Source organism: Podarcis melisellensis (assembly GCF_964234715.1).
Source record: "Podarcis melisellensis genome assembly, chromosome: 1".
Taxonomy (NCBI): domain Eukaryota; kingdom Metazoa; phylum Chordata; class Lepidosauria; order Squamata; family Lacertidae; genus Podarcis; species Podarcis melisellensis.
In genome coordinates, this window is record NC_138528.1 from 109,184,599 (window position 1) to 109,197,363 (window position 12,765).

Here is a 12,765-nt window from a genome sequence, read left to right on the forward strand (position 1 = left end):
TAACATCTCCCAACATTTAAACTTGTTTGCTTCTCTTCTCCCCCCCCCCTTTTTTTTTAAAGAGTCCCTGGGTGTGGAACACTCGGCTGTGCTGGACTGGATACCCATATCAGGTAATGGGTATTGCATGGAAATGAGTATAAAATAAACCATGATGCTGTTAATCTGGATGGCGGATGGATGGAAGGGAAGGAGAAGTGGAGGAGAAGGAAAACACTCTTCTTTTTCTTCTCCACTCATTGCTGCTACTTCTTACATGCTGCCAATGAGGAGGGAAGATAAGGAGGAATGCTGGGGGGCAAAGACAGGTGGGAGAAGCTACAACTTCTAGAAAGGCATTCAGGACTTGTCGTCATCATCATTTCCTCTTCCTTGGAGGCAGATTTTTCCAGTCCCTGTTTCTGAGCCTGGTTCTGAAGAACTTCACCAGCACCACTAATTAACAAGGCTTTAGGATAAAGCTATGAAACACTGAACTTTTTCAACTGAGGGGGGAAACTGGCAAACTCAGGGGGTGTCTGTGTGTGGAATGCAAAAACATAAAGAGGACATGCCTGGAAAGAACCCTGAACAGAAGCATCAATGTTAAGAGGTGATGCCACAATGCAACATTTTGTTGTAGGATCCACTCGTGTAAGCAGATTATAGACTGAAAGGCAAACCATACTGAAAGGTATTGGAACGAACCCAACCTTTTAGGGTACAAACAAATCATCTGAACATGCAGGGTGGGAGAAAGGGCTTTCTTTTATTTTTTTAAAACATGTTGGACAGTTTTCAAGGTACTGTAATGAGCATAGACGTTGGCACGTTATCCATTTGCAAGGGGGATGCGAAATACATTTGCTGTACAGCACAGCATTTAAATCCCCGTTAGCTGGTAGGGGACAAATCTGGGTTATCCAAATCATAAATAAATAAAACTCTGCTTCAGTGTCAGCACTAAGGCAAATACATCCCTTTAATTAGCACATTATGCGGAGAATAATTTATATAGAGGTTTTAAGGTGATGGCTGTTGAAATTAGAGTCGGAAAGGACCCAAAGTCTGACTAGGCCAGCTGCTTTGGTCAAAGGTAGGTTCACCTACCCATTTCCCCACAGTGTGCCATAAATAGAAAACGACAGGTGTTGCACCTGCCAGCCAGCCACATAAGTCAAAGTTTCCAGCCAAAAAGGTTTGTGGAAAGCATTTGAATGCATACAGGAGGCCCTAATTTCCAGAATTAGGCAGAGTCACAGCTCTTCCCTTTATCAAAAAGGCTTGCCCTGCACCATATTCATAATACGTCAATGCTAGCCTGGTTCATGTGTCACATTAAATCATAGTTAAAATAAATTATGGGTGAATGTGAACGAGCGGCATACTACTGAAATTGTGCTCCTATTATTATCAATAATAATAAAATTATTATTATTGTACCAGGAAGTTTTTAATGTTTGGCGTTTTATTATGTTTTTATATGTGCTGGAAGCTGCCCAGAGTGGGGCGGGGTATTATTATTATTATTACTATTACTATTATTATGGTCCTCCTTCATTCCTGCCGTGCTGGTGGGAAACAAACTACATTCTGGCCTTTTGTCATTCAAACCAGGGCTTTTGTGGTTTGTTTGGAGGGGGGGAAACACCATGAGCCTTGGAGGAGTGAAGCCCTCGCAATTTGATCAATGGGCATGCAGCTCATTCAGATTATGCAATAGTTTATTTCAGCTATGGTTTAGTGTTCGCAGACCAGGCCAGTGCAAGGAAGCAATGTGAGCCGCATAGAGGAAGAAAAGGGTAAGCGTTGGTAAGGTGGTGTTGTTTTAATGTGGGAGAGGAACTCGCTATAAATCTTACCAGATAGGAAATATTCTGTAAGTGGCCTGAGGTTGCCATTCAAGTGAGGATCTGAAGGTTTTTAAACTTCTCTGTTTTAATCTCTTTATTTATATCCCCTCCTTTCAGCCGCTGATGCCAGAAATGCATTACTACTACATGCTTCAGCTGTCGTTCTATTGGTCCTTAATGTTTTCTCAGTTCATTGACATCAAAAGAAAGGTAAGAGCAATCTGTGGGTTTCAAGGAGCAACCGTTTTTAAAGAAGGCTGTGAAAGTACGCTTTGGTGAACGCTTGTACATTGAATTAACAACAACCCGTTTCTAGCTGTGAACTCCTGTAAAAGTTAAATGCAGTGATGGCAGCGGTGGATAACAACTGCATTTTGGGGCAGCAACATTTGCTGACATTTCCAAACCAGCTTGAAATGGTTTTTAACATCTCCAGTGCTGTGTGGCAATATTGGCCACTGTTCATACAGACAACTCCCCATATATGTGGGGGCTACTTTCCAAAGGCACCGCACATTTAAGTGACATTGTGTACATTTGAAACAACATTGGAAAAGCCTGCAAACATCCTCGAAACCCTAGAAACCCTTTACAAAACCAGCAGCACTTACCAGACTCCAAACTCCGCCGGGGGGGGGGGCATGGGTTTCAACTAAGGAGTCCCATCAACTGAAAATGTTTTTGAATAAACAAACGTCACTGGTGCTTAGAGATGGTGGATTCACTTCTGGAGAGCAGAAGAATAAGCATTTTCATCATCCATTTTATTAACTCAATTATCGACTGAATGTAGTTAATTCAAATAATTTGGGTTGGCTTCTGCTCAGTCACATAAATGCTCTGAGCAGTCAAAGCATTTAAGACAATTTATTACATCATTGCGCAAACATACGGTGATTACAGAAACTACAGTTTACTAGCAAACTACAATCTGCTAGCAAACTCCAGCCCCTCCAAAAGGCTTTGGAAGAATTCTGTGCCAGAACATACAAAGAGGGATTCAACATCACACTGTTCTGATCATGCCATCCCCCTGCTTCTCCCATGATGTGCTGTTTTAGGGGTTTCTTCCAACCCTCCAGGAGCCACTTTGGGGGAGCATAGAGGGCATGCAGAGAGAAGAGGGAGGAAGATCCATTGTGCAAACAGAAGTCCTTTTCGCAGGAGATCCAGCTTCTTGGCCTTCTGGGCCAATTTGGTAGCGAGAAGGAATATTCTTTGAAGGGGGAAAGATGTGTTGGATCATGTCCGGCAATGGTGTGATCCTAGAATGAGAGTGAAATCTACCACAGAGATGTGCTTACCCTGCTCTTTGCCCTAATAGCAGTTTCCTGACGGGAAAATACCTTCCAATAGAACTGACTGCTGATGTTCAAAAGCCTCTTTCAGTTATTGGTGGGGTATAAATTCCAGTAGATTATCCCTGCCTGACTGAAGATTAATGAGCAATATCTGCAGTCCAGCATGTATTATCAGCTCAGCATTCCGCGAAAATAATGTGACTGGGTAGATGAACTTTTTTCACTAGTTCACAGTGGCACACTTTGTGTTTTGATGTATTCGCAAGAGTTGGGGGGGGCAGTGTTTGTTTTTATATTGTTCGTTTCACACATTCCTACATTGTATTTATGGAAGACAGAAACAGTCATGTGGGGAGTGTGGTCTCCTAAGAAGCTTATAGCTGCCCCAGAATGTCATTACTTTAACATCAGTCAAATTTATGTATGTGTTTGCTGAGTTTTGGTCAGATGACAGATGGTATTTTGAGAGAGAGAGAGATGCTGTTTTGAGGTCAGTTTAAAGGATTTTAGAAAATGGCTACCTCAATTAAATGGTTTATTTGCATTTTTGAGAGGGAAGGAATGTGTTGGATTCATGTGAAATGCAGTCATGTAGTTTTAGCAAAGGCCCTGGCAGTTTCTAGATGTTACTATACTTGAAAATGCTGTGATGTATATGAAGGGAAGTCCTAGAAACAGATGCCCTCCTCCTGCTGCTGAGTTCTGCCTTGCTACTTCAAGTTACCAGCAAATAAAGAATTTGGGGGTGTTGGTATGGTATTAAACTACTTTGATCCTTTTACAACTTCAGGCTCTGTCATAATTCTTCAAACTTGCACAAACATCAGCTTACATAGAAAAAAGCAGCATGGAAATATTGCAATATCACAATGGGCCTGTCGCTAGAATGGGCTGTATTTTACTCCCCTTTGAAGTAAGACAGGTTCCAACCTTGTGCACCTTTGGTAGGGTGCTAAAAAAAATTGTGGGCACTGTCAAATCTCTGTTCGGAAAACTGTTCTAATTTGTTTTTTTACTATTGTGCGCTACTGCGATATTTGAGTATGCTGGACAGTCTGTAAATATTTCAATCAAAAAACCTAAACTGTAGAGCATCAGGACTCAGAAGGTGCTGTATGAATTTCAGCCTAAAACCCCAGTGAGCGATTGCCATTCTTTGCAGACAATAGTAAGATAGATGGATTAATGGCCTAACTCAGCACAAGGCCGTTTCCTGTGCCCCTGCTAAGTTCCTGACTGCATTCTAATCTTCTCTCAAAAAATATATGTGCAGAGTTTGTATATCTGGCATTTATTTAATTTTATATATCTGTAAGAATAAATGTTTGAAAAGCCAAATTAATTTGTGAACAAATGTTGTAACTCCGTTTATCTCTCCATCTCAGGACTTTACCATCATGTTTACCCATCACATTGTAGCAGTCATTTTGATAACCCTCTCCTACACAGTCAATTTCATCCGAGTGGGAGTCCTAACTATGTGTCTTCATGATGTGGTGGACAGCGTGCTGGAGGTGAGAGTAAGAGAGAGAAATTTAGCCATAATAAATCTTCATGTCTTCAAAACATTTCTTCCAGAACAAACAACATTTTAAAGTAGTAGGCTACAGCCCAGTGTTTCCCAGACTTAGGTCTCCAGCTGTTTTTGGACTACAACTCCCATCATCCCTAGCTAGCAAGAACAGCAGTCAGGGATAATGGAAATTGTAGTCTAAAAAACAGCTGGTGCTGGGGACCCAAATTTTGGAAACACTGCTAAAGCCCATGAAAGCTTCTAGCTGTTGAAATTTGTCTCAGAGGTGGCTCAGTGCTGCTTTTCGTAAGCACCGTGAGCACAGTGAAACATTCTTTTGAGTAAAATGCTTTTAGTAGGGCTGTACTTGTCAAACATGGCTATTCAGTGAGTTCTTGAAAATAAACCATATAGGATTTGGGAGTCCATAGAATCTCCACATTTTAACTGGCTACGGCAATGCTTTTTCATACTATGTAGTTGCTGAATCATAGCAAAGGTCTATATAACTAGCATCACTTTTATTCTGGGAGACCTGGGTGTATATATAAAGCCTGTTGCAGACAAGGGTTATATTTCCCCTGAAAGGGCAGGTGCGCAGTGCAGAGACATTATTTGCGCCTTGGGTATACAGGCAGCAGTGAAGACTTCCTTTCATCAGCTTTGAATGATTTACCTGCTGTTGCCTCCTCTCTTGAAAACACACCTGCTCTCAGTTATTCGTGTCCTAATTAGTCCAAAATGTGACAGCCAGACTAGGGTCCAAAGATTGGTGCTTATTAGTCTAGCCATGTTCCTCATCTTCATTGTTGCCTGTTTGTTTCTGGGATCAATGTAAAGTGCTGGTTTTAGCCTTCAGAGCCCTTAAGGACTTGGGGCCAGGCTACCTCCAGAACTGCCTGTTCCCACGTGAGCCTGCATGGCACTTAATGTGAGCTGCAGAGCTCTTGCTCTTTGTCCCCTGCGCGCATGAGATGAGACAGGCAAGTCTATGCAATACCTAATCGCTTTTAATGTGAGTTCTCAAAAATCTGTTTCTGCTGTGTTCTGCAGCACAGTCCTATTCATGCCACGTTTGGTAAGAAGGTTATCTCATATTGCTTGATGGAATTTATTCCAATGTAAATGTAAAAAGACAGCCCTTAACGTCTGTCTTTTTTTATTGCTGCTTTTAGTATTGTTTGAATTTTTATTTGCCCTAGGTTTTTCTGATTTTTATTTTTAAAAAACACACAGAAAAGAAGGCTAAAATGTTGGCTTTTGGGGGGTTCTTTTAACTCTCCTGTACTGGGACCATGAGTAGTAAACCATGATTACCACTTTTGGTTGGTCTGGAGAGAGCTAAACTGCAAGCTTGTGTTTGGGTGACTCATGAAGCCAAGCAATGACTTGGCTCAACAAAACAACGAGGGAGAACGAGGCAGCCATAATCTCCTCTCCCAGAACCTGCACAACTGTGTGATTACACTAAGCCATGGTTTGGCTTAGTGTGATATGCAAATGAGGCCGCTGTGTGAAGCATCGTCAGTAGAAGAGGTAAGGGCACTAAAGAGTTCACACTGATATGCTATGCATCATTTGAATATTAATTGTCCGGTACTGTGTGCAATAATTATTTTAGACGTAACTTCTATTAAGGAGATAACCCGTGTTCCTTCCTTGTTATAGGCAGCCAAAATGGCAAACTACTGCAAGTGTCAAAAGTTGTGTGATTTCCTCTTCCTCTCGTTTGCTATCATTTTCATGATTACAAGGCTTGGATTGTATCCTTTATGGTGAGTAAATCTGCCTGTCATTTTCAAGGGCTATGGTTGCTTTTCTTATGTACTGCTGCTTCTCATACTGAATTAGTTTGGCAGGACCACTAAAGAATCAGCTTATCTCATAGTGGAACCCACGGAATATGATATAATGTCATCTGAGTCTGTAGACAACTAAACTGTGTGTTTTGTGTTGTGCACCATAAATAAAGTTCAAGTACAATAAGCCTGCAATTTACACATGGGGTCAGTTCCTGGGAACTACACACAAACACGTAATGCAAGGAAAACCTGTAAGAAGCCATTAATTTTTTTTTTTAACAACCCAGCATTGTCAAGGAGGGGGTCACTTTCCTGAGTCCTCTCTACAAGCTACTAATCAATCAATGCTGCCAACCAGCCAGCCCAATCACATGCTCCCACTTTGGGGGCTAATCGTTACCACCTACAGCAATACTTCCTCACAGGATCACTCCTGCCACTGTTGCCTCTTCAAACATCTCTCTCTCAGGTGTCTGTAATCCCATAGTGTCATCCAGGGTATGTTTTATGGAGAGATCGTAGTCATAAATTGTCAGGTGCTGACAAGAGCAAACAGGCAAGACTCCAACCTGCCTTTTCCAGGCTTTATTCTTAGTGCAAACTATTTACAGTGAAGAGCGTCGTAAGTTCATGTCCGGCTCAATCGCTAGCAGAATCTGGGAGTGGGCAGTCCTTATACCCCCCCCCCCCAGCATAACAGTCGCGTGACCCCCAGCCTTCTCCTCCCCTCCTTGCACCGAAACCTACTGCGCAGAGTGGGCGCTGGCAAAAGGGTACTTCCCTCCTCTCCGGTTTGCTCAGCCTCGGCTCAGCCCTAGCATCAACTGGTCCCACCACCTCCTCTCCACTGGAGGTGGGGTTTTCCTCCTCGCCGGAGGAGAAGCTGCTTCGCAAGATCTTCGGAGGTTCCCTATAACACAACTGCCCTTCCCCCTCTGAGCTGATTGCAGGTCCCTGACATAAATCATATTGTTCATGTGCTTAATTGCGCGGAAGAGTTCGGAATATTTTTACAGGTCCCAGCTTGCTGCCTCGTGCTCAACATCACCATCTTATTTACTGTCGCTTTCTGCGCATGATTTCACCAGCTCCTCAAGCTCTTCATCTGTCAGTGTTTGTGCAGGATCCTCAGTTAACTCTTCTGCACTTCCTGGAGAAGGTCCCCAAAGCCCCTACAGGACAAACAAAATCGGGTTGAAACAACCCTGTTTTGATTAAGTCATCATAGTTGCATTGCTAATCCGGTCCATGTGAACAGAGCACCACAAAAGGTGGTTTGGGGGGGCATTCAGCTGACCAGCTGGCTCTGCAGCAGCAGCATGGAACAATAGAGCACAAATTTCATGTAATCATTATCATTTCTGTGGCTTTGGCCTAGTTTAATGGTATCAGGAAGATGGATTTAATAAATAAGACAGGAAATCTGTACAATAGTTACCTCCACTGCTTTTTGGTAGTGTTAGTTTATTCACATGCATCCTTGAACATTTGCATGAATTTTAAAAAACCTTCTTTTAATGGTTTGGTAGGAAGATATTGCAAAAATCTGCTTGTTTACATGTGACCTCCCCCTGTAGAGGCAGGTTTTCTTTTCTTTTTCCCCCTGTGCAATTCCAAAGGAGCTTCCTGCAGCCAATCGGAAGCCTCGCTTTGGTTTACTAACGTTTTGGAAGTCAAACAGACTTCCGGAATAGATTCCGTTCGACTTCCAAGGTACGACTGTACTAATTTTTAAAGAGTATGGGGAAACTAAGGAAGCACCATTAATTATTTTTCTGGGCTAAATTTAAGTAAGTCTAGTATCCAATGTCTGTGTTGGTTTAAAAATGCATTTTAAATTAATGCAAAAAGATGGCTAAATATACCCCTTAGTTTTCAGCAGATAAGAATTAATAGAACCCTGTCCAATATGTGAAATTCAGAGGTGGTCATTACTTTAAATTTCTGTGGAGAATGCTAAAACAGAAGGCACCACCATTTTAATGATTAATGCTTCAAATTGTATATGTTGTGCAGTTGCTAAGGACGTTCCCATTTTGTCACCTCATCTTTCTCCTTTGTTTAAAAGCCATGTTTCTGGGAAATTCTCTTTTGGCTTGTTTAGGAATACCGTATTTTTCGCACCATAGGGCGCACCGGACCATAGGGCGCACCCAGTTTTTAGTGGGGGAAATCAAGAAAAAAGTTTGCAGAACAGCACGGCATTCCAAGTTAATGTATGTTAGAGGATTCACTGACACAAGCCCAATGCCATATAGACAGTTGACGTTAACTTGCTAAACATGCCATCTAGTGGTTAAATTCAGTCTGCTACATCTGTGATTCAGCCAAGAGTCTTGTATATCAATAAATACCAATTGATTATGACATAAGCTTTTGTGGAATTATAAATCTATTGGTCTTTAAGATGCCACAAAGCTCTCTGTTATATTTGCTGCAAAAGCCCAACCCCTGTAGAAAATATTAATTCAGTGAGTTATCCATATTAGTCCCCCCCTTTAGTCAAACTTACTAAATGTTTACTGCAGAACCTATGAGAGCCAGGTGTGTCTTTATCATTGAACAACAATGATTTATTACAAAAAAATTAAACATTTCATTTTATATAGTGTATTTAAATTTCCTTTAAAACTAAGTAATCAAATGCTTATAACAGTATTAGTAGCATAGCTCAGGGTCATAACATGGATCAATTCATTATCACATGGATCAATCTAAGTGTCTTGGAGTGTTAGCAGCACTAGTAATCTTTGTCTAGCTACCTAAACTAGTTTCTGTTATGATTCAGTCCACTGGAATAATAGTCAAAAGCATCAAATCAGAGTGGTGGTTTATTCATTAGGTAAGAATGCAGAGTGGGGGTGGGAGAGAAGAATGTAATATGAAACACACACATTTCATTAATCAGTTCACCAATATATACATCTATGTCTCTCCCACCTCACAAAAAGTTGGAAGATTATAAAACAATAGGGTTGGTAGTAATCATTCATTTTTCTATTAGATAACTTGATATCAGTTGAGCCCTAGAATAGCTTGTACTTTCTTCAATATGCTGATGTTCTGTTAATTATTGATTAGTCCATTTGGGGATTCAACGGGTCATATATCATTCACACCAAAATGGGATTACGGGAACTGATCAGTAGTACTTCAAGTCACATGATATGCTAGTGTTGGTGCAGGGCTTTTAATATGCAGGAACCAGTCCAATGGAAACAGTACTGGTAAGCATTTTAGATGAATACATTAGTTCATCCAGATTGAATGTCCCGGGTTGATAATTCAGAGGTGAAACAACAAATAAATAAGCAGAGATGGCTAAGGTGAGTGTCTTGTTTGGGAAGACTGCCTTGGAAGCCTCACCTTGAGTTCCATCATAGAAGAAAGGAGGAACATAAATAAAATACAATGGGAGTCACTGGGAAAGCAAAGCAATGTGTAGACAGCCTCCCATGAAACAGGGTTTCTCAAATTTCAGGGCTCATTTTGACCCATTGATGAGCTTATAAAGGTGTCATTGACACTGACCCAAATTCTTAGGAATGTAAATGAAATAAAGTCAAGAAATAATATGCAGTCAACACTTATCAGTCATTGTTAACCATTACTAGGAATCATAACATGTAAGGAGTAAGGAAGTAAAACGAGTGAAAATAATAGCATTCTAATGAGAATTACGGCTTTTAACAAGCATATGAATAAGTCGGGGCAGCAGGTGGGGTTGTAGCTCAATAAAAGCTTGAAGTTTTCCAGATGACAGCTTCCTTTTATATCTTTGTGGGAGGTGTTGGAATTATTACTTTGATGCTTTAAAAATATTGTTTAAAAAGTGAAACTCTGCACCTGTATACAGTTTCTTTTAGCAACGAAACAGCGTGGTATGAGAGTACTGTTGTTTTGTGGAGGCATCTTATTAAATACAGAGGCTCCTCATTGGCAAAGGAAGTGCATTCCTTTTATTTCTGAAACTCATAGTTCCTAATTATTCCCCCCACCCCCCAGTCTCACAAACCTATTTTAAATCCCAGGCCCTTTTTGAACCCCTATTGACCCCAAGGTCTTTATTCACCTCATGCACAGTTCCACTGACCCCAGGAGGTCAGTATCAGCCACTTTGGGAAGCCATGATGCAGATGTATTGATTTTAAAGCATTCCAGACCTTGTTCATATTGGAGATCATTGATAATGTGGATGAGCTCATTTGAGTGACCAGTTTTCATGCTCTGTTATTACATTCATAATGACTCCAGTAGGGGTGGGAAGCATTGTTGAGAAATGAACCATCTCTCTCTTGTTTTATATTGACTTGCCATTTTCTCTTTTCTCCAGGGTATTGAACACAGCAATATTTGAACTGCCCGAAGCAGTTGGTGGCTTTCCTTCCTTGACGATCTTTATCATTTTACTTCTGGGACTTCAAGTTCTCCACTGTTTTTGGTCCTATCTAATAGTAAAGGCAGCCTATAAAGCAATTTTGAAAGGCAAGGTAAGGAAAAAAACAAAAACTGTCTTCTGCTTTCTAGTGTGTAATTTTCCCCCCAACTAGCACAGTTCCCTCAAGTCACTTGACTTTATCAATCTATGGCAAAAACTTGTCGCTCCCTTCCAGAAGACACATCAGGTCTTGAAACTGTATGTTTAATATTGACTGTCTGAGCATTCAGTTGAATTGAGCATGGGCTGCTGATTCAGGGCAACTGTTCCACTTAGGCTTACCTTGGTTCATCTATGGAACTTGTTTACTGTAACCAGAAAAGCTGTTTGGTATACTTCTCAAGGCCACAAACACATGATATTGGCATCTTCCACTTCATATGTAAACTTGTCCGGAAGCTGCTATCAGTTCCAGTTCACTGGGAAACACATTTGTATGATCTATGCACTTGCAAACATGGGTTTGCTTGCTTCCATACATTGCATTTTTTCTAAAGGGTTTTGTAAAGGGACCCCTGACCGTTAGGGTTGCAGTGCTCATCTCGCTTTACTGGCCGAGGGAGCCAACGTACAGCTTCCGGGTCATGTGGCCAGCATGTTTACCTTCCTGCTAGAGCGGTTCCTATTTATCTACTTGCACTTTGACGTGCTTTCGAACTGCTAGGTTGGCAGGAGCAGGGACTGAGCAACGGGAGCTCACTCTGTCGCGGGGATTTGAACTGCCGACCTTCCGATCGGCAAGCCCTAGGCTCTGTGGTTTAGACCACAGCACCAACCGCATCCCTACCCATAGGTACACCTTAAAACTGCAATGTGCAAAGCAGCCCTGAGCTTTCACGCTAGGCCTCTGGAATTCAGAGCTTCCTCTGCAACCCCATAGTATTGCAGTGTAGTCTGTATAGACAGTAACAGGGTGCTACTATGTCAGAGAATGTGGCTTCTATGGAGTTAAGCCTTCAGTGATTCTGGTAGTTCTCTGTCTGTTCTCTCAGAACTGCATTTTGTTCTCTTCCATCCTAGCAGAAGTCACTTGTTTAACACCAAACAATATGTGTCTTCTTTCTTAACCTTCTTAATTATTTTCTTTCTGCTGCCTTTGAAGGCTGGGAAGTGGAACCCTTTGCATGTAAGTTTCCCTGAGGGAAAATGAACACACATGCCACGCAAACATCATCATCATCATTATTATTGCATCTTCTCTCCTTGTTTCTTCAGTGGTTGTCTTTCTGCACAGCCACTCTGCTTAAAATGCACGCTTGTTGAGGGCTTCCAAGCCCAAAGGTATTGAGCATGTTCTCAGGAGTGAAAGAGAGATATGTATCGGGTTGTTTAAACATGGGAAATGACCTTGGGCCAGTCACACTTCTTTGAAGTCTCCCAGCCCCACTCACCTCACAGAGTGTTTGTTGTGGGGGAGGAAGGGAAAGGAGATTGTTAGCCACTTTGAGAATCCTTAAAGGGAGTGAAAGGCGGGATATCAAATCCACCTCCCTGCACCTCCACTTCCTTTCTCTACCTCCTCACATCCTGCTTCCAAGACCAGAAGTGAGCTGGGCTGGAAGAAGAAAGGCTTGAACTGATAGCGTACAGGGAGATAAGATGGAGGCGGGGGGGGGGGGGAGGTGATTTAAGTTCCCTCACCCATGTGGCCCTCCTTCAATGTTAAAACAACAAAACCTCACTTTATATGAGACAGGGCAGGAGCAGTTGTTCCCCACCATACTATTGTGTGCAACACTTGAAAGCAAACAGATGAAAAGCTTTAAGAGTAAAGGCTAGATAGAAGCTTGATAGGTTATGTTTAACTTCGGATTGGGGGGTGTGAACAAGGGGAGGGTTGATTTAATTTCCGTTATGAAATAACCTCCAATACGTTACC

General features: G+C 41.7%; 1 protein-coding gene across 2 annotated transcripts in view; it reads left to right on the forward strand.

The window, feature by feature from the left end:
* Window positions 1-12,765, forward strand: part of CERS6 (ceramide synthase 6) — a 77,896-nt gene that overhangs the window by 58,740 nt on the left and 6,391 nt on the right. Inside the window, exons 5-10 of one of the 2 annotated variants that reach the window (XM_081923603.1) lie at window positions 63-113; window positions 1,950-2,042; window positions 4,519-4,647; window positions 6,315-6,421; window positions 10,782-10,938; window positions 11,989-12,012. In XM_081923603.1, the coding sequence (XP_081779729.1) occupies window positions 63-113; window positions 1,950-2,042; window positions 4,519-4,647; window positions 6,315-6,421; window positions 10,782-10,938; window positions 11,989-12,012 (561 nt within the window). The remainder of the gene's footprint in view (window positions 1-62; window positions 114-1,949; window positions 2,043-4,518; window positions 4,648-6,314; window positions 6,422-10,781; window positions 10,939-11,988; window positions 12,013-12,765) is intronic. The other variant, XM_081923604.1, reaches the window with a different exon arrangement.